Consider the following 20,777-nt stretch of genomic DNA (forward strand, 5'->3'; position numbering starts at 1 on the left):
GTGTGCCTTCTTATCACCCATTAGCTCCCATAGGAACATTAGATGTTAGCTGGCAAGGTCCGGCCTTAATCGGAGGAGGAATGTCAGCAAGAAGCCAACCTCAGGTTCCAAGCTTTTGTTACCATGCTGGTTACTCATATCCAGGCTTTCCAGGTAAATGTACTGCGTCGATTATTTCTATTGTAAGCATTGCAATGAATCTCATTGGAATTTTCTTTTTCTATCTTAAAATGTCTCAAAAGCTCTCCATGCTAGATGCCAAGAAATTGTAAAATTTCCCTTGAAAATTGCTAGATGTCTACACATTGTCATGATATTCTACGAAACCAAAGAAAAAATATATCAGAATTTTTCTGTTAGGGTATACTACTAATGATTTCAATAAGAGTGATTTGACTATTTGAGAATATCAGGAATCATGATGAATAATCCTTTAAATCCTCCCCAATATAAGAAGTTCCATAATGTGTACCTTTTCTTCACATTAATTCCCAAGTATATATCACTATGCTGCCAAATTGTGTAATTCGAGTTGTTTGAAGTTGGAGTTTTTGTTTTTAACAGGTCATTGGGATCCTTCATCTTGGTGGGGTCAACCACAACAATCACTCCCTCCTTGTACCTACACATTCCCAGGAGCATGTGGCAACTTTTCTTCCTCATTTGTGCCAGTGTCTGGTTGCTCGGCTGCTTCTGCACAATCCCTCCAGAGAGGAATTATTCGGCCGTCCCTAAAACTTTCCCAGAAGCATCAGCAGCTGTGGGAAGCTCAAGTATGAATAATTGTTCTGCTCTATACATTGGCTATTATTATTTTTCTTGTAATCTTTTAATTGACAATGAATAAGTAGGTCTATTCTGGTGCAGTCAGCAGAAAATGTCCAGCTATGGACTGTGGTTGGTCACTTGCAATCTGAATTAGCTGATTGCAAGAGTCGCCTGATGAAGCTTGAAGCAGATGTCTTATCTCAGAAACCAGTAGTTGAAGAGCCTGTTGCTCATGCTACTGGGACTTCTTTAACTGGACAGAAATCAAGGAGAGGGAGGCCAAAGAGGCTAATTGCTTCAGTTGATGTACTACCTTCTCCAGATGAGTCTCGCCACCGAGCACGTGGCCGAAAGACTGCAGTATGCAATGCTCAATGTGAGGATAAGGATTTCAATTTTGAGAAAGGATCCATAAGCAAAGTGGAAGGTAAAGAAAAAGCAAGTCGCTCCACAACTAATATTCAGTCGGCAAATGATGGTAAAATTGCAACAATCTACCCAAATAATAGCGGCGAAATTGAGATTTCTGGAAGCCACCCTGCATTTGACAATCAAATTTATGAGGACATTCCAGGTCTGCAAAGTTGTGGGGTTGGCCTTGACTCTTCTGAATTGAAAAGGAATGATAGTAAGCAAGATACAAAATCTGCCTTCTCATTGTTGTTTCAGCATGTTAAGGGGATTGAGAGTAAAAGTGCTTCTGCTAATTTTATAGGCACCTCGAGAAATGGAAACTTTGGTTGGCCATCAAATATCACACCAGAGGATTGTGGAAGAAGTTTGCTCAATATAAACTCTCAGAATTTCTACAGTGATAGCAGTGTTACTGGACAAGGAGGGAAGGTTGTTACGGGTTGGAGCTTTGCAAATGGAGAGGATGCTTCACTAGGTCTTGAAAATGCTATGGTAGGATCACCCAAGGATGAAGATGACGAGATGGAAGACGATGACATCTCAGGCGCAGAAGATACTGCATGAGTTAAGAGGATCAGGATGCCTACAACATGAATTCTCTAAGGGATACTAACACTAGAGGTTAGCATCAGTTGTAGCTAGTTAAAATTTACTCCCTCTGAATTACATTGCTTGATTGACATCAGTATTAGTTGATGATGTGTATTCCTGCTCAGTTGGGCTGAATTCTTTCTGCACAGAGGAAAGAGATCTACCCAAAATTTTGCAAAGCAGGACTATTTGTTTTTTTACCTCTCACAGATATAGTAGATAGAGACACTAACTACACTTCAATCGTCCGTTGTAAGACATGACTTTCTTCTTTTTTGTTGTCTTTATTTACATGTAGAGAGGAGTAACATTTCGCAATTTGTCTGGATTAAAATGACATTTTAACTTAATGCCATTAAAATGTTAACGAACTACTTAGGAAAAACATAAATAAAATGTTAGTGAACTTCATTGTGCTCCTGTGGTAAATTGAAACAACTTACTTGTAAGCATACAATAATCTATGAAAAAAGCAAGGGTTTCTTAATTGTTTAGGAATTTTTAAGTCCTTATTGTAAATCCTTCTAGTATAGCAAGAAAAGTTTATGAATTGCTTAGAATTGCAACTAGCAGCAAATTTATATGCACTTGTGTAGAAACATATAAAAAAACACCCCTAAAATATGACATTTGTGCAAATAGATCCTACTTACAAATTTAAGATAAAATAGACTAAAATGCCCTTACCAAGGCATTTTATAAAATATAAAAAAAAAAATTTATTTTGTTAAATGACCAAAAAGGGTATACTTCTTGAGACATCGTTTTTTTCCCCATCTCACATAACATTTCGTCTTCAGTCTGGCAATCACCATGATCACCGACAAGAAGCATTGAGCAACAACAACGAACATAGAGTTTCGTAACAGAGATTAACCAAGCTTGAAAGATGATGTCCACGAAGAAGCTGTACAGTTCAATTATTCCAACGATGGCTTAAAGCAGTGACCCAAAACCAAACTAGAGAAAATTGTTTAGACATCTATGAATCTGGCAAAAGCCCCAGTGAGACCCAACTTTTTAGCGATATAACTGCAAGTTCCAAGTCTTGCATGGTTCTTCGGTGACCATCTAGCTATCTCAGAATCCTAAATTCTCTTACGTTGCTCTCTTAATTAGAACTCTGAGTTCACTTCATGTTTCAAGAAAACAAATGTTAGATTAAAAATTCTATTTTTCATTCATTTTCTCAACAATCAAACATAGGCTTAGCCGCTTAGGGGCTTCTGTAACATATACCTTCCTCTTGAGAACTTGCAATCTGGAGATGAGTAAATTAAGGTGCTGAACGTAGTCGTCTGGAGACAAATCGCTAGGAGATTATAACTGACATCTCCTTGTCTACAGTGCGGTGGTTGCGTCTGTTGGGAAACGTGTAAGTTTTTAAATTTTTTTGAGGGATTTGCAATCATAGATCTTGATTCATCACATAGAGACAAGTTTTATGTAAAAATAAATAAAAGATGATGTAACATTCAATAAACAGATTGAATATCTACATCAAAGGTCTGAGTAGACCTTTTCATCTTTCATTTAAAGTGAATGTTCTCACTTATTGTAGATCCCTTTAACAAGATCCTTTCTCCTTCTTCTTGATTATGATCTTCCCTTTAGGAATCATCAATATGCCTTGATGAATGACCTTATAATCAAGGCTTGTGGTAGCCTTCTTTAGAAGAGAAAACAAACCCTAAAATCTAGAGAGAGAAAGTGTATTCCTTTTTCTTGTTCTCGAAATCACATCTAAAATATACATGGACCCATGTATATAAAGGCAAAATAAAAATAAGATTAAGGAAACAATAAATCATTCTCCATCTCTAAATCAACTTTCTCAATTCTATCGGGACTCTAATATCAACTTGGGCTATTGGTGATAATCCTTTTGGGCTTACTATTTTCTTGGCTCCTATAAATTAATAATTGGTCCGGTCCATTAAACCATTGACTCAATTCAATTAATTCATAAATTAATATCTACTCTACTAAAAGAAATTAATTGCACTCCAATTAAATAGTAAATAACCTCTAAGTCAATGTTGCACTTTGACCCCTCTATGCATAATTATTTATCGAATAATTAAAGCCATCAATCCGACAACATAATTAATATAATTATTTTGTTACCTTTGATTATTTCCGGCTCGATCACAATAAAATATTTATTTGACAAAAATAATAATTTACTAAATAAATATATATATTTAGAAAACATTTATCTAAAATATACGAAGGCCTTCGAATTTAATTTGTGATCAACCATAATTAAAACAAAATAAATACAAATAGCACTGATACAAATATTGAGAATATAGATCTCTAACTATTAATTACATAACTACCCAAAGTGTCGATCTAAGGATCCCATATCTGCCGAACAAATCAAATTAATTATTAATTAATAAAAAAGTCTATACTTTTCTCATATTTGAGAGTTAAAAGTCATGACTGTGATAGAGAGCAATTGCATACGACAGCTCTTGCAATATATCTCAATCTATCGTGGACTCGATTCAAGTCTTAACTAATTAAATGTCCATCCATAATTACCGACTTTGAACCATTTATGATTACTAATTTATAACATAGTATTAATTGCTATTACATACATATATAAATATATCTTGGTGGACACAATCAATTCTATAATGAATCGAAAAATAATATATTTTATTCACCAATTGTATAATACTTTAATAGTAATATTCAGATAAGGAACCATGACTTTTACAATCCAAAATAAGAATTTGCTATGTTAGGGCACACATATCCTAACAGCGTCAATTGATTTCTTGTAGTGCTCAAAGGGGATTCTCAAGAACTGGCGTTCGAGTTTTAGAGACTCTGCAAACTGAGTGAGCTTCAATGGCGGAGTTGTGACAGCGGCAAAGACAACCTCGGTGACACAGTTTAAAACAACCCGAATTACTTTTTTTCTTGCTAACCAAACAGAGTAAATTGTTTAGTTCTTATAGGATTGTATTTTTACCAAACAGAGTACTTTGCTTACCAAACTCAGTTTCTTGAGGGCACAGTTAGAGAGAGAAAGACATAGGAGAGAGAAGATAAACCATATTTGGGGGGCGTGGTGTAGAAGAGAGAGAAGTGGGTCTAGAACTTAAGGCATCGTTTGCCTGGGCTGTTTCCTTCCTTTTTTTTTCTTTTTTTTTAGTTTTTAATTTTTTTTTACAACTATAACATTTTGCAAATCATCTGAATTACCTTCTTTGGTTGACGCGAATTCCTTACAAATCACTTTCCATTTTTTAAATTCACCTTACAAATTCATTCAATCAATAATTCTCCAATTGTAATATTGATTCGCAATCTTTTGCCTAGAGACCAATCTCACTGGTAGTTTAAGTTATCATTAATCCCAATTCATTAATCATAATATTGATTATTGAACTCTATTTGACTATGAATAAGAATACATAAATTCTATATATAAGGTAATGTGCCTAAAACACCCTTATAGTATGATATTAGTAGCAAATATACCCCCTTGGGTATTTTCGATAGAGTAAAAGGGCAAAATAGGTATTACAGTGTCAAATTTCCTACAGAGGGGTAATTTTGCACAATTTCAAAAGATTAAGGATGTTTATTGCACGCTTTTTTTAAATAGGGGATAAAAGTGATACAAAAAGTATACTTCAAGGATGTTTTCTGCACTTTCCCAATAAATACCTACGGTTGCAACATAATGTTTTGTTATATTATTATATATGTGTGGACAAATATAGATGTACATACATATGTAAGTTATGCAAATGTATATATAAATATACATGGTTTGTACAAAGTTTACTGGTCAAAATTTTTGGATGTGTTTCCTCATCTTGTTCAACATTCTTATCATCGAAACTAACCACAAAATATGACCTAGGGTTTCAGGTATAGAAGCCTGGGACTTTAGTTAGGAACATACATACAAGAGAGAGAGAGAGATGGAGAGATTGAGAGAGAACATTTGTTAGAAAACGTGGGTTAAATGAATTTGATTGATGGGCTTGTGTGTGTGTGGCCCGTGTGCAGCAGGTAAGACACACTAAACTCGTAAACACGTCCACTATTACCCCATTGAAAATTATGGTTTTTTATTTATTATTATTATTTTTTAATCTTAAAAAAAACGTATCCCCTAATTTTTAAAGCGGCTTTGGAGTCCAAACACCTTTTGAGAATGTCCTTGTCAAATAGCCTTGGCCTTATGCAAACAGGGGATTTTGTCGGGTGGATTTGGATTTATAAATCCTCCACCGATTCAAAATCTCCTTCTGGAATCCTCTACAGACTACAGACACACTCTTGACTCTTGAGCACAATTCTATGGTCATATAACATGTAATGTCATATTAAATATATTTATAAAAATATTTAATTTCGCTGCACAATAAAAAATTTTAATAGTTCAATATCAAAGGTTCTGTTTGATTTGAAAATTTTAATTAACAATCAAGTGGGACAGAAACTAAAATTTATTTCCCCATCTGCTTAAATAAGATTCGAGTTAAAATTTTCTCAAATAATAATAGACCTCAGACAATTGAACAACCAATTATGTCCAATGAGCCCAACTGTTCCGTCTGTGGACTACCCAACCCAGTCATGCCATATGGCTTCCTCCAGCCCAACAGTCTCAATTCTAGAAGTTTCCGACTTTCAACCTCCACTATTTAATTACAGTATTGTCCCATAAAACATTCTAATTTCATTATATGTTACACGTGTTGATGATTATCATCAATTAAAAAAAAAATGTTTTAGAGATATCATCAAAGTAAATAATCAGTCTAATAGTCTTGACTTAAATTAATTATTGGGAGTGACTCCCGTAAAACACTGATTATCGTTTTTTGTTTGTTTGTTATATGAGGAATAGATATTAAGCGTGTTTGTATGTTGACTGATTTGAATTGTAAATATTGAACACGTACAATAGTCTCTCCTAAATCTAAAATTAATCACACGCTTTGACTGGTTCAAAATATGTGTATGAATAAATATTATTTAGGATGGTTAGAGTGAATATTAAGTTTGGCAAAGACATAAAAACTTTGGTGGCATCACAGAGGAGATGTTGTGATTACAAAATTACCGTGATAACCACGCGAGTCCATGTCTCCCGTCTCCCTCACCGATATAATTTGTTGACAATTTCAAAGCCATCTCCCTCTCTATAGGTAGGCCGGTCCTGATAAGTCTTCATATGAAAATCAATTTGTGTCCTCCCCTCCATTCATTTTAAATTGGTTGTACAAAATAGTTACTGTATTTCTTTTATACTATTATTTTTTATCAATAAATTAATCACATACTAGAAATGTAAAACTCATTCTTTTATATATATACACAATACACATCTTAGTCCTTTATTTCAAAGTTAATTATAAGTATTTGTTTATGATATCATATTATCAAAATAGATAAAATAAATCAATTCCGATAGATAGATATGTATGGGGAACACCTTAGGAGAAATATGCCTTTAGGGTGCGTTTGGTTAACGTGAAATAGGTAGAAAAGAAAAGAAATGAAAAAAAAAATTAAATTTTGGGAGTTTGGTTACCTGAAAAAGAATTTTTTTTGAAAAAGTAGGATTCCCGCATCGATAAATTTTTTCAAAATATTTTCCCGCACAAACACAAGAAAGTTTACTTTCTCGCACAAAATTGTCATTTTATTTCCAAATTTCCTATTATGCCCAATTGTTTCTCCATTTTTTTTTTTTCACATGACCAATTCAGATTTAGAAAATATTCCAACAACTATTATATATTGGGACACATAATTGGATTTTATCCAATAGGTCGTTACATAAAAATTTTGGAAATAAATTAAGAGTTGAATAGTATAATATTAAATAATACAACTTTTAATTTTTATCAATATCTCAATACAAATATGAGAAGAGATTAATGTAAGTTATCATATTATTTATATGACATAACAATTTCACGTAGATAGAAATCAATATAATATTTATTTTTTTACTATTTATACTGCTTTGAACTGAATAGAGTTTTATATTGTGTGATTTTTACAAAGAAAAATTTGCATAGAAGTGGTTCATATTCATAAAAAATATGAAAGGGGACTGATAAATTATGCATAACCATAAAATTATTATGCATGAATTATAAAATATGTTACTTTTGCATCATAATTTTTATCCTAGAGTTGTCATTTAATGTTTCTTCGAGAGGTCTTAAAAAAATATATATTTAATAATTCAATAAAATATGAGTATGTTATTATAAATGAACTATATTCTATATATAAATATAAATAATTACTATTGAAAACACAAAATAAAAAAATCTAGCAAAAAAATGCAGTCCTCCTTAGTTTTTTTTTATAATTTAAATATGAATATAAATAATAATAATTATTATTAATCCATTATTTTATGATAAAACATGAGTATGCTATGATAAATAAATTATATTTTACATATAAATATAAATAATTATTATTGAAAATAGTAAATAAAAAGACTACAACTAAAATACAGTCCTCCTTAGTTTGTCTAATTTAAATATGAATATAAACAATAATAATAATAATTATTATTAATCCATTATTTTACTATTTAATTGCCAAAAATTAATATAAATAATTGGGTATAAAGATAATTCATTTTTTAATATTTGAAATCATGAGAGTAGTTTTGGTAAGCAAATCATTTTCTTTTTCTTTTCATTCTATCCAAACTAATAAAATAATATTTTCCCACAACTTTCTTGAAAATTTTTCTTACTAACAAAATGCACGCAGGAAACTTGATTTTCCTTTCTTTCACTCCACTTTCACTTTCCGTCTAATCAAACACACCCTTAATGATCTAATTTAATAAAAAATAATGTTTAAATTTCCTTTTAATATATTAATACATCTGCAAAAATCTAATTTTTTTTTTTCAATGATAGAGTCTGGATTAGTTACCAAACTCTTATCCTGAAAATAGAGCCCATCACCAAAGGGCCTTTGGTCCAATGGTATAACTTTCTCATCTTCAAAGAAGAAGGGAGGGGTTCGACCCCTGATGTGGACAAAAAAGTGTGTGTATGTTCGCTTTAAAAAAAACAAAAAACCGACAACGATAATAGTTTGAGGGAATCATGGATATGGTTTGTTGAATTTTTTTATTTATTAAATAAACAACAAGAAATACTGCATTATATTACAATGTCATTATTTATCTAAAATAATAATAATACTGTAATACTTAACTCAAATCATAAGTATTTTTTATTCAACTGAACAGTGAACACAAGATTCATTCTTCACAACTAAGCCACGCGCTAAAAATAAAAGAAAATTTTCAATTCGAAGGAAAAAAAAAAAAATGTTAAGCCGTCTCTAACGCTTTATTCTATGAAATCCTCTTTATTTCTTGATGGAAGCATCCATGCGACGTAAGCAAGGAGTGAACATATAAGGCTACTAGTTTATCAGTCAAAATCTGTTTCTCTCTCTATGATTTTACTCGTCCGACTTCTTCGGTCCAAGCAGTTTTGGAGGATAGACTGCATCCCCTTATAACACGCTTTTCAGTTCACAATCTTCAGATATAAGCCCCCACAGTCCACACACCTCCCTCTCTCTCTCTCTATATATATATAGATATATATATATATACACATACATACACACACCTCCCTCTCTCTCTCTCTCTCTCTCTCTCTCTATATATATATATATATATATATATATACACATATATACATGCCGGTGCTGCAGTCAATCAATTACTACTAATGGCACCAACAATAGTAGAAACTCCCAACCTCAGCACCACCACTAACACCACCGGCACCATCCCAAGAAAACCCAGACGAGTCTGCTTCTCATTTGCAGCCTACTCCAAGAACGTCATTGGCCACCTCCAGACCTGCAACGTACCCATCGACCTCGGCCTCACCGACTCCGAATTCTCCGCCATCGAGTCCTCCTTCAACTTCATCTTCCCTCCCGACCTCCGCTCCATCCTCCAAGAAGGCCTCCCCGTCGGCCTCGGCTTCCCCAACTGGCGATCATCTTCAAACCAACAGCTCCAAATCCTAACCCACCTCCCAATATTGGGCATATGCAAACAAGTCTCAAACCACAATTTCTGGATCGATTCTTGGGGTCACAAACCCAACGGCGTCGATCAGGCCGTGAAATTGGCCAGAACGTTCTTGAAGAAAGCCCCATTTCTTGTTCCGATATATCGGAACTGTTACATTCCGTCCACGCCCAATTTGGCGGGAAACCCGGTGTTTTACGTGGAGGGAGGTGATGTCAGGTTGTTAAGTTTCGACGTCGCCGGATTCTTCCAACAGGTGGATTTCGGGTTGAAGGACGGCCCGTGGAGGGGACCCAGTTTGCCGAATTTGTCGAATGCGCCGGCGTGGGCGGCGACGGAGGCGAGGAGGATTGAGTTCTGGACGGAGATGGTGGAGAGAGAGGAGGCGCGTGGGAGCACGCGCGGGTGGTGGAGTGGGCATTTGGGTGGGTGTTTGGAGGAGGTGTGTTGGACGTTGAGAGATGGAGGGTGGAAGGAAGAGGAAGTTAGGGAGATGATGATGATGGACGGTGGTGATGGGCTTGATCATCATCACAGTGAGCGTCATCATAATAAGGGTGTGGTGTGGCACGTGCGGGGCTTGTCACTTAGATTGCTGCGTGCGGGGTGGAGCACGGAAGATGTGGTGGACTCGCTAGGTTGTCACGTTGAAAATGAAAATGGTATTTTTCCAGATGAAGACACTTGGTTTGACTTTCATCATACAAAGAACTGCTGTCTCTTGAAGGCTCGATAGTTGAGACTGGAGGCTAGGTGGTGATGATGATCAACGCCGCAGAATGAAGCAGTTGATGGACCTGCACTGACAATGTGCCAAAACTTGCTGATTTTCCTGGTTGCCGTCTGGTGAATAGACTTTGTTTTTAGAAATTTTGACATATGCATAATACACAGTTTTGATTGTAAATACTAGTAATTTTTATATTATGGATGGAATGGAGATGTATAGTTTATTCCTGGTCCGGCTTAATTCTTTTAGTTTGTTTAATTATTTTTTTTTATATTGTTTATCTTGAATTTTATTCCTTATAATAAGATTAAAGCCAATAATTTGTATTCTCCTAATTTATGTAATTCTAGTCAATGCTATTCTTCTTCTTACCGCCATGTCCCCCGAAATATTTATTTTAAAATTTCCTTCCTTTTCTTGTACAATAAAGAGGAATCACAAAGCTCCAAACAATCCGTAATGGAACCGTAACCAGTAAAATATAATGGGACAAATTCTTCTTGTTTCAATCGGTAATCTATCTAGTCGTCTTTGTAATCTATAAAACCCATGTGACTTGATAAAGTAAAATGTTAACAACAAATTTTCGGCAATCTTGAAAAAATTCTATATAATTGTAGCATTGATGAAGATGTGTAGTCTATAATGTGGTCGTCGTTTTGTAGCATCGTCTCATTTACTCGGTGCTGACTTTAAAGTGGATTTTGTAGGGTCACTTTGTATTTGTGTCTCTCTCACAATTCGTAGTGATCTCTCGATCTGGCACAACCCACACACGGGTCTTAATCTTCTGCTACTGGACAATGAGACCCACAAAGCACAGCCCATAACCCCATTTCAACTCTCTAGGTTAGTCGTAGCCGTGTAGGGTCTGTCAACAACACATCCGACCGACTACACAGATTTGTGCTTCTTTCTCCCTCCATTTTAGTCTTCCTTTCTACATCAATTCACATAAGATTCCTTTGTTTTTCAAAGAGGATTGCGTGACATAAGAAAAAACTGTCCAAGACAATTCAAGATACACATTTAAAACGTTATCATTGAGTATTCTTTTTCTTTGTGGGTGACCACAGGTCCAACCAATAATTAATTTACAAGCAAATCAACAAAATTGAATTGAAATAAAATATAAATATTACTTCAATGCAATGATTTGTTTTTCTAATTATTTGTTTTTAAGACTTTAAGTGAAAGATTGCTAAATTGGAACACCGGTATTATAACAAATTTATTTGTCAAACAATAATTCTATAAGAACTTCCAACTTTATGCATTATAATCTATGAAATAATAATTTTATTAAAAAAATTACTAATTTATGAGAGAATTACTACACTTCCTAAAAGAGTTTGGAAGAAATAATTAAAGAATTACAAATGTATCTTAACACAATGATTTCCCTTATAGGAATACGTTTTTTTTGCCCAATCAAAGTGAAATTTCTTGAACCAAATTTTTATGCCCAATCAAAATGAATATCTTGAAATCTAAATGACACTAACACAATCAAAATAAAACCAAACTTTAAAAAAAAAAAATGTTTTGCTGAAAGAAAATCTAAATTACCTCAATGGCTCAATATGCAATAATATAATTTACAGAAAAAAAATACCTCATGAGATTGAGATCATAAAAAGAGATAATATTATATCAGTTAGAATAGAAAAAATCAATCAATCAATCACAAATACAAAAAAAAAAAAAAAAAGAAAAAGAAAAAAAGAAAAAGAAAGAAAGAATATGATTTACATGGAGGAAAAAAAAAAAAAAAACCTTTGTAAAAATTGGAGAATTAGTTACTGCCTACAGAGACAGGAGACTAAGAGTTCAGTTATGGGAAAATGAAAATCCGAGACAAGATTATGATGAGCCAACAACCAAGAGTGTTCTGTATTTTTTTTCAGAAGTAAGAATGCTTGGTGTTTGGTTTGCACTTAACCGCTTGTAGCTAGGCTGATGATCACATATATAAAATATATATAAAGTATAAGAGACATTTGACCACTCAAAGGGCAGAAAACATATAAATAAATTTTTTATTATCCAACAGAGAAAAAATATATGAGGTTGTGTGCCTACTTTAAAGAAAATGGCATAAAGAGAAAAGAAAAGGCAAAAGGCATAAGATGATCATATGATTCATATTAAATTTTGTCAATGAAATATTAAAATTGGCTAATTTGAGGCCTTTTCAAGTTTTAAGTCAATTGTCTTATTTTTTTTTTTTAGGTCCATCATCTATGGGCTGCAAAATTTGAGGAACTATAAATCTTGAGGCCCTAGGCGACCACCTTAGGTCAGCGCCGGCCTGGTTAACTAATACTTATTATCTAAGAACCTTTTTAAACCGTGTAGTAGGTAAGTAAGCACTACACTCTACATAAGATATAGTTTGTACAACGAATTGGATCTTCCATGATTATTGGCAGCTTATTCTTTTGGGACATTGGACTTAAAATTAGTCCAAGTGTATTTTTGATAACCAATTTCGAACGTGAACTAAGATTCGAATCTATTTTGATAACTTTGGGTAAGATAAATTGAAAATTGTAGATCCGAAAGAAATGATATGAAGTTCTTTTTCATTGAAGCAATATTTATATTTATATATATACACACAATAAAATGTTACATTTGGGCCCAAGGAGGGCCCAGAATTGAAATAAAAGTTATTTAATGGCCGAAAGAATCGAGGCCCAAGATGAAGAAGCCCAACGATGAACAGTTAAAAAAAAACAAAAAAGAAAAGTAAAGAAAATATTATATATTTTTAAATCTTCAGCTGCCTCGGAATGGCTAGCTACTTATGAGATGTGTTTCTTTTTATCAAAAATATTATATATTTTTAAATTTTGTTAGTAACAGCTATATCAAATTATATTAATAATTTATGTTCTACATTCTCATCAAACCTGTCAAGTCTCATACATTCTTTGGAGTAGAGAAGTTCTTCAAACTTCATTATTTTATAAGAAAACCTTTTTAAAAAATTCTTACATTCTGAAATATTTATTGGCTACTAAATTCAAATTCAGTAATACTACCATGGGATTGACCTTGTGACAATTGTCATAACCTATTTGTCTTTTTATCATGATTATAAACAAATATTTATTTGCCTTTATGTGGTGATTATGCACAAACTATGAAAGTGAGTATTATTCTACACTTTCGTATTAAAATTCATTTACAATATGATTACACAAATTAGTCCAACTTCTACATTTTTCTTCTCTTGACTTCATTAGTGTTATTAAACTATTTTAAATGTCTCCTATAATTTTATTTTATAATATTTTGAATTGATTTTTACAATGAGATCAGTTTTAAATATTGACTACGTGACTTTGTAAATTTTGCATTATTATTTTGGGGAGGCTATATTCACACTTTACTTTTATATGATTAGACTATACATTTTTTAATTTTTTTTAAAAAATAAAAAGACGCTAAGCTACACCCATTATTTTATGATACCATAACTATCCCTTTTTATTTTATTTTTTTAACCTTCTTTACTTCTTATAAATTTTTTAAAAGAAAATAAAAAGACCCTCAGCTGCACCCATTATTTTATAATACCATAACTAACCCTTTTTATTTTATTTTTTTAATTATTTTTTTAACCTTCTTTACTTCTTATATTACTTTTTTTTTTTTTAAACAAAAAAATATCATTTATTAAACAGAAACAACATGCATCAGAAATTAGTTACCTTTTCACCAAAATAAAAAATAAAAAATTGCATAGAATTAAAATAAATTATGACAAGACCGGTTTAAAAGAGTTTAAGAAACAACATAATATAGACTTGAGCAAATTAACATCTCAACTAAAAAAAAAAAAAAAAAAAGACTTTCCAAAAAAAAAATTAACATCTCAACTTACCCACCAACATCGGAATTTTTTTTTTTTCCTTCTTAATAGCCAAGTGGTATGCATGGCCATTGAGGACTCTTTTTACCATAGAGATGATCGTATCAAGCACCATTTCTTACTATTCAAAGCAATGAACAGTTTTTTATTTTATTATTATTATATTTTTTTTATTCCTTTCACAAAATTTATGTTCTTGTGATTTTATTGTCGGACTTTAATCATCAATTAGGTGAAATTTAATATTCAAAACATTCTCAATTAATTTTAAAAAAATTCAAACTCAAAACTTGCAACATGAAAACAAAGAAAAAACCATTACCATTCTTAGCATGAAGGCAAGGATTCGAAAAATGAGAGAGAACAAAAATATTAGATATTGGAGAGAGGAATTGAAAAGATAATTCTCTAAAGATCTAAAAAGATAATTGTGATATTAGAAAAAAAAAAAAAAATTTAATTATAAAGTTATGATTAAAAGTGTCATTTTCTATAAGATTAATAGTTTAATTATAAAATTATGGTTAAAAGTTTTATTTTCTTTAAGATTGGGGGATGCTATTGTATAAAAGTGGAGCAGTCAATATGACCTTTTCATTATTTTTTTTTCAAAAATATTAATTTAAAAGAGTATTAATGACAATTAAAACCTCACCGCAACATTACTCAAATTTAAACATTGAAAACTAAAAACCAAATTAGGGCTTAGATATATAAAATTACTTTTTTTTTTTTTGGTTTCCAAATATATAAAATTACTTGAGTAAGTGTTAAAAAAAAAAAAAATTGACATGGCTCGTGAGGGACTTTCTGGGGAAGTTGCTACTCGAAGCTTTTAGAATGTTGAAGTTCCTTCCAAATTCTAATCACACTCTTGGGCAAGTCTCTAATTATTCTGTACCTCATACGAAGCAAATGTATCTTATTTCTTCCATATTTGAACACCTCCATTCGGGAGAGACTGGGAGAGAGGAGAGAGACGTGTGATTTACACACACAGGACAATGGCGACGGCGATGTTGAGATCTGTAACCCGAACGGCCGTCCGCGGTGGTTCACAGTCTCCGGCTTCCAAGCGAACCTTCGCATCCTCTTCCCGCCATGATGACGCTTGTATGAACATTCTCTCTTATATTCCTGTCTCTGAAGTTTTAAAGTCTATATATTCTAAATCTGATATCAATTGCCTATCTTATTGTGTGATTCGAATACGATTTTGATTAGAACAACTATGAATTTTGACTAAATTTTTTGAGCTTTGTTTTATGCACAAGTACGATTCTTTGATTGGATATCTAATTACTGCATATATATATGTATATATATTTCCCACATTTAGTTTGATTCACGATTATGGTTGCTACACGGCTTAATCCATATAATCTCATTGATTAAAAGGTTTTTGATTGGTAATTCTCTTCTTATCAGATGAAGCGGAAAAGTGGGAAAAGATTACTCATGCAGGCATTGCCGCGTGCACTGTTTATGGGATCTATACTCTTTCCAAGGGTCATCCCCACTACGAAGAGCCTCCTGTAAGATATATATATATATATATATATATATATTGGTTCATCTAAATTTCTTCAATTAATGATAATTTCACATTATGTGAACTCTCTCAAAGTTTATAATACACGAGGCAAGCACAAAAGTTGGGAAACGAGTTTTCATCACCTATCTTTTCCTCAATGAATCTCTGAAGCTAATTCCTTATTTGATTTCACCTTGTGGAAATACTTGTTTTTGTTCTTCATTTCTCATATTTGTTCACTCTGAATGCAGCCATACCCATATCTGCATACTCGCAACAAGGAGTTTCCATGGGGTATGTTTTGAAGTCTTGAATCAAGTGTTTATTTGGTTTTGTAACTATGTTACTAATGGTTTTTGGACTAAAGGTTTTGTCTATGCTTTTTTGCCTTTTTCTTTTTCTTTTTTTTGTTTTTTGTTTTTTGTTTTTTTTTTAATTTTAATTTTTTTAGTTTTCTTCGCCCCTCTGATACTGAAAAAGAGATAAGAAAGTATTTTACCTGAAAAAGGAAAACAACCGAGATTTTTAATTTTTTTAATACGATTTCCTGGTTGTAATGTCTGTTAGCTGGCAAATTTTATGGATTTTCTAGTTTAAAGCATCATTTCATTCCTCATATTTCAACTTTTATGCCTATTTCTGGACTGATAATGCTGACCTTATTCATGTCGATGTCTATGTAAAAATTTACACTTGGACATTTTCGGTCACATTATATAACAGATTTTGGACATGTCTATAACTTAAATATAAACTTTATAATTTGAAAACTTAGCTGACGCCAGAAGAGTAGATCACAAAAGCTTTATAATAGGGGTTTGTCCAATGTCCACACAGACCACACTCTAAGCAATAGCCTTACATGTCTAGCCTCTTAAATGTCCCTCCTTTAATAAAAAAACAAAGAAGATGGCATGTATACACGAACTTCACAAATCAAGCATGCAACGAAATAAAATTGTAAAGGGAAAGATATGGTAATAGTATAGTAGTATACATCACACAATTATGCATATGCGTTTTTCTTTTAACATTATTCACTTGTTATTGTAAGACTACAATTTGGTTGCTCCATGAGAGTACAATTTAGAACATATTCTTGTATGTATTTTACTGGTTTTTTTTTACTTTTAACCCTTGTAGTGCATAAAGAAAATAGAGAAATGTTGGGAAAATAAAAGGAAAAGCAACTGGTTTGCTTATAAAAGATCCAATCAAACTTGTTTTGATACAAGGGATCTACCATAAAAACACTTAGTTGTGATGAAGAGTCCTCTGACCACAAAATTGGTAGCTCTGTCTTGATTGCGATGTTGGGTCGTTTTACGATAGAAATATCAGATGCCAGCTGCTTTGCAATTTTTTATCTTAGAACCTGGGGTTATTTGTCAGCACCATCTCACCCCTCCAAGTACAAAGAAGCCAGGTCATTTTGCTTCAATAATTGAGCCATAACAAGCTCTTAGGGTTGAGGACCAAAAAATTTCAAGGTCCCATCCTTTTCTAAATTGTGATAATGGAATGAAGAAATTATGTGGGTGGGGGAATGAGTGCTGGTGTTACTTTCTTGGTTTTGTTGTAGATATGGTTGTGATAGCGGATTTTTGTCAGAATAGTGAAACTTTTTATCTGAAAAAGTAAAAAATGTCATTGAGATGTTGCAGAATATCCAGATCTTATTCTGTAAAGCAGTCCTTATATAGGAAGAAGCTGGTTAAAGGCTTTCACTGATGACATGAGGACTTGCTTGGAACTTAATTGCTGAAGTCTTTCAGATTATTTGTTATTTTGTTGAAATCTGATGCTAGTTTTAACAAATAATGCTTTTCTTGCATTTAGTTTCCCCCCTTGCATGCAGCATATTCATGCTTCAATTTTTCAAGTATTGTAAGTTCTTTTGGGGATGAAATTATACTTCCATGCATCATCCTTTTGTTTTATCAAGTGTCGGTACATTTTCAGACAGATTCTCAATGCCCTACAATATGAAGAAACTGATTTGTTTATTTGATGAATCCTATGTTATGATGTTCAGGTCCCAACGGCCTTTTTGAGAAGAAACACTGAACCTTGAGAGACAACATCGTGGGAGTAAAGCTAGGATTGATGATTGTTAGTCGATCGTGTGATGTCTTTTTAGCCACCTTGAAGTTCTCTATGTATGTTTTGCATTGTGTACATCTGAAGTGGACTTTGAAAGCAATTATGAGGTAGGTATGTTGTAGTTTTGTGTTCTAATATTTTGTAAGTGAAGTGGTGTAGTTGTATAGAAGTGGAACATGCTTTACTATTAGGTAGGAAAAGTGGGTAGTTCGTATCATTGTATAAAGTATTATAAACACAAGGTTTCTAGCAGCGAAGAGGGGAGATCAGTTGTTTGTAATCAGATCATGTAGAAGTACAAAACCCTCCCATTGAGCCCTTTATTACAGAAAGTAGATCTCTCACTCGTTCCTTGACAAAGGAACGGAACCCATTGCCATTGTACTTTATGGAACCCTTGTTTTGGGACTTTATGTTGCAGGTTGTTCATCCTTCCATGTTTCCTATTCTGTCACTTTGTTTTTCATACTATGATTGCTGCGAAATATAATTTCCTGAATAGTTTGGGGCATTCTTTTTCTATGTTTTTCATCTTCTCACTTTGTTTCTCATATTATGGTTGCTGCCAAATAAGATTTCATGGATAGTTTGGGATGTCCTTTTTCTAGCCCAATATTCACATTTGTGTGTGTATGTATTGTTGGTTTCAGTATGTATGGTTGAGGTGTTCTTTACATTACCTGTCTATCTTTGAATAATGTGGCTGCTGTGTGATTGATGGTTTTTTGGCAATATTATGTATAATGTTCATTGATAGGTTGTTCGCTGATGGGATATTGGGAATAGGAATCAAAATGGGGTTGTCTCCTCTTTGATATATATATATATATATATAAATTGGTAGAACTACAATGAGCGATCTATACATTTTCCTTGACCTGTTTTGATAATATAAATTTGTGAATTGTGTTGTCAAACTAAGTTAATTTTCTTTCCCCTCCTGTAACTAGAACATTGCTCTTTTTATGAACTGTAACATGTTTTATGATTTATGTTTAGATTTTGAGGTATAAACAGTCTACCGAGCACACTAGTTTGTCTTTTTGTCTTAGTGGCTTTGAGTCTTAACCCCCAAACTCTGAGTCTTGGTTTCAAGAGAGGCAAAGGAAAAAAAAAAAAAGTGTCTACGGACCCTTAAGTAGTTAAGTTGCATTTTTTGTTCCTTCAACATGAGAGTTCGAGGTCTCTACTGAGGGCAATAGTTATGTGTGTTTTAGTTGTTTGTCAGAATTGCTTTATGACAGAAGAAGAAGAAGAATTGCTTTATGATTTATATTGGGAGTTTGTCTTACCTATCACGGAAGAAGAAGAATTGCTCTTTATGATTTATCTTGGGAGATTGAGGTATAAACAGTCTACCGAACCCCTAGCTCGAGGTTGAACTTTGAAGATATAAAAAGACGCACCTGATTATGCTTCCTTCCCTTTTGTTTTCTTCATATTTTAATGTTTCTTTATCTATTGTCTGAGAGCAAAACTTTATCAACGTAGATGGCTAAGACTTTCATTCAGAATGAGATAAACGACCAACTTCAGTTGAATGAAAAAAAATGCAAAATGTTCAGCAGTCTTCAGTGATAGGCAGTGAAGAACCCTCTCAGAGTCTCAGATGAGGTCTCTCTTCGTCCTCTCCTCCTACTCATCTTGTCTGTTTCAAACCCTAATTTCCTATAAAACACTAGTTTCTCTTTCTTTCCCCGCCAGGCAGAAGTCTTCTCTCTGCTCTTTCCTCCTTTTCCCCCTATCCTTTTTCTCGTCAGAGAATCCTGTTTTCTACAATAATTTTTCTCCTTGTTGTTTTCCCTTATTTTGCTTGTAAATGGTAATCACACGATTCCAGATTTTCAGTACTGCAAATCTTTTACTTAATTTAGCTGTGGTTTTCTTGATTTATTGTTTTTTCTTTTCCCTTACTTTTGGGCCATGGCTTTATATTAATTGCTGCTGCTGTAAATTGTTGCTTAGAAATACACACTCCCACTCACACACTTTTTATGCCCACACTAGGGCTCGAACCCCTCCCCCTTCTCTTTGAGGATAGGGAGGTTATACCATTGGGGTAGATGCCCTTTGGTTTAAATTGTTGCTTTACACAAGCATGCTAACTTTGCAAAATTGTGGTATTTGGTTGGTATTAGTTCAGTTGCAACCTGTAATAGCTAAGACTTGTGTGATCTTGCACCCCATGTCATATTATACTTATAGCATGTTCGATGCAACCCCATGCTTATGCTTCACTCAGACTTGTGCCTAGCCTTGCGTACTACGGCTCGACTCCAGCAAGCCAAACCTTAGCGTGCCTTGATTCTTTAATTGTGTCTTTTTGTTTGTTTTACCTATAACTCAGGTTTAATTCTAATTTTCCCACTTCACTTTGTTCATTTTCTGCTCTCTTAAAATTAGATCTCCAAACTGACCCTTCACTAACAGGTGGTATTATTTATTTAGGCCGAGGCAACATTTTTCTTTGAACGCCATCCGTTAAGCCGTTGACAGATTTTCATTTTAGTTGTTGAAGTTTAATCAAATGCTGTAAATAATTTAGGAATATTAGATTATACTTAATTTAATAAAAAAAGAATACTGTATTTGATTATACTATATTATAAAATGCACAAAAGGTTATATATATAGTCACCATATATTTGCTTCTATACTTCCTGGAATAACCGGACAAGAAGAA

General features: G+C 33.1%; 2 protein-coding genes across 2 annotated transcripts; both read left to right on the forward strand.

Moving 5' to 3' along the window:
- Nucleotides 1-9,367: 9,367 nt before the first annotated feature.
- Nucleotides 9,368-10,954, forward strand: LOC132285053 (uncharacterized). The gene has a single exon (XM_059787219.1). The coding sequence runs from the start codon at nucleotides 9,537-9,539 to the stop codon at nucleotides 10,581-10,583; it is 1,047 nt and encodes a 348-aa protein (XP_059643202.1). The 5' UTR covers nucleotides 9,368-9,536; the 3' UTR covers nucleotides 10,584-10,954.
- Nucleotides 10,955-15,304: 4,350 nt separating this feature from the next.
- LOC132286348 (cytochrome c oxidase subunit 6a, mitochondrial-like) lies at nucleotides 15,305-18,598 on the forward strand. Its single transcript, XM_059788671.1, has 4 exons — nucleotides 15,305-15,570; nucleotides 15,886-15,992; nucleotides 16,243-16,285; nucleotides 18,027-18,598. Exons 1-4 carry the CDS (start codon nucleotides 15,462-15,464, stop codon nucleotides 18,056-18,058), a joined length of 291 nt encoding a protein of 96 aa, XP_059644654.1. The 5' UTR covers nucleotides 15,305-15,461; the 3' UTR covers nucleotides 18,059-18,598.
- The last annotated feature ends 2,179 nt before the right edge of the window (nucleotides 18,599-20,777 follow it).

This window comes from Cornus florida, unplaced genomic scaffold (genome assembly GCF_030987335.1).
Source record: "Cornus florida cultivar Cherokee Brave unplaced genomic scaffold, ASM3098733v1 CherokeeBrave_3.0.0_Hap2_Chr11, whole genome shotgun sequence".
NCBI classification, from domain to species: Eukaryota; Viridiplantae; Streptophyta; class Magnoliopsida; order Cornales; family Cornaceae; genus Cornus; species Cornus florida.

Coding starts and splice junctions, on each gene's coding strand:
- LOC132285053 (XM_059787219.1), top strand. CDS start 9,537: ATGGCACCAACAATAGTAGAAACTCCCAACCTCAGCACCACCACTAAC.
- LOC132286348 (XM_059788671.1), top strand. CDS start 15,462: ATGGCGACGGCGATGTTGAGATCTGTAACCCGAACGGCCGTCCGCGGT. Junction 15,571..15,885: donor TTCCCGCCATGATGACGCTT/GTATGAACATTC, acceptor TCTTCTTATCAG/ATGAAGCGGAAAAGTGGGAA. Junction 15,993..16,242: donor CCCACTACGAAGAGCCTCCT/GTAAGATATATA, acceptor CTCTGAATGCAG/CCATACCCATATCTGCATAC.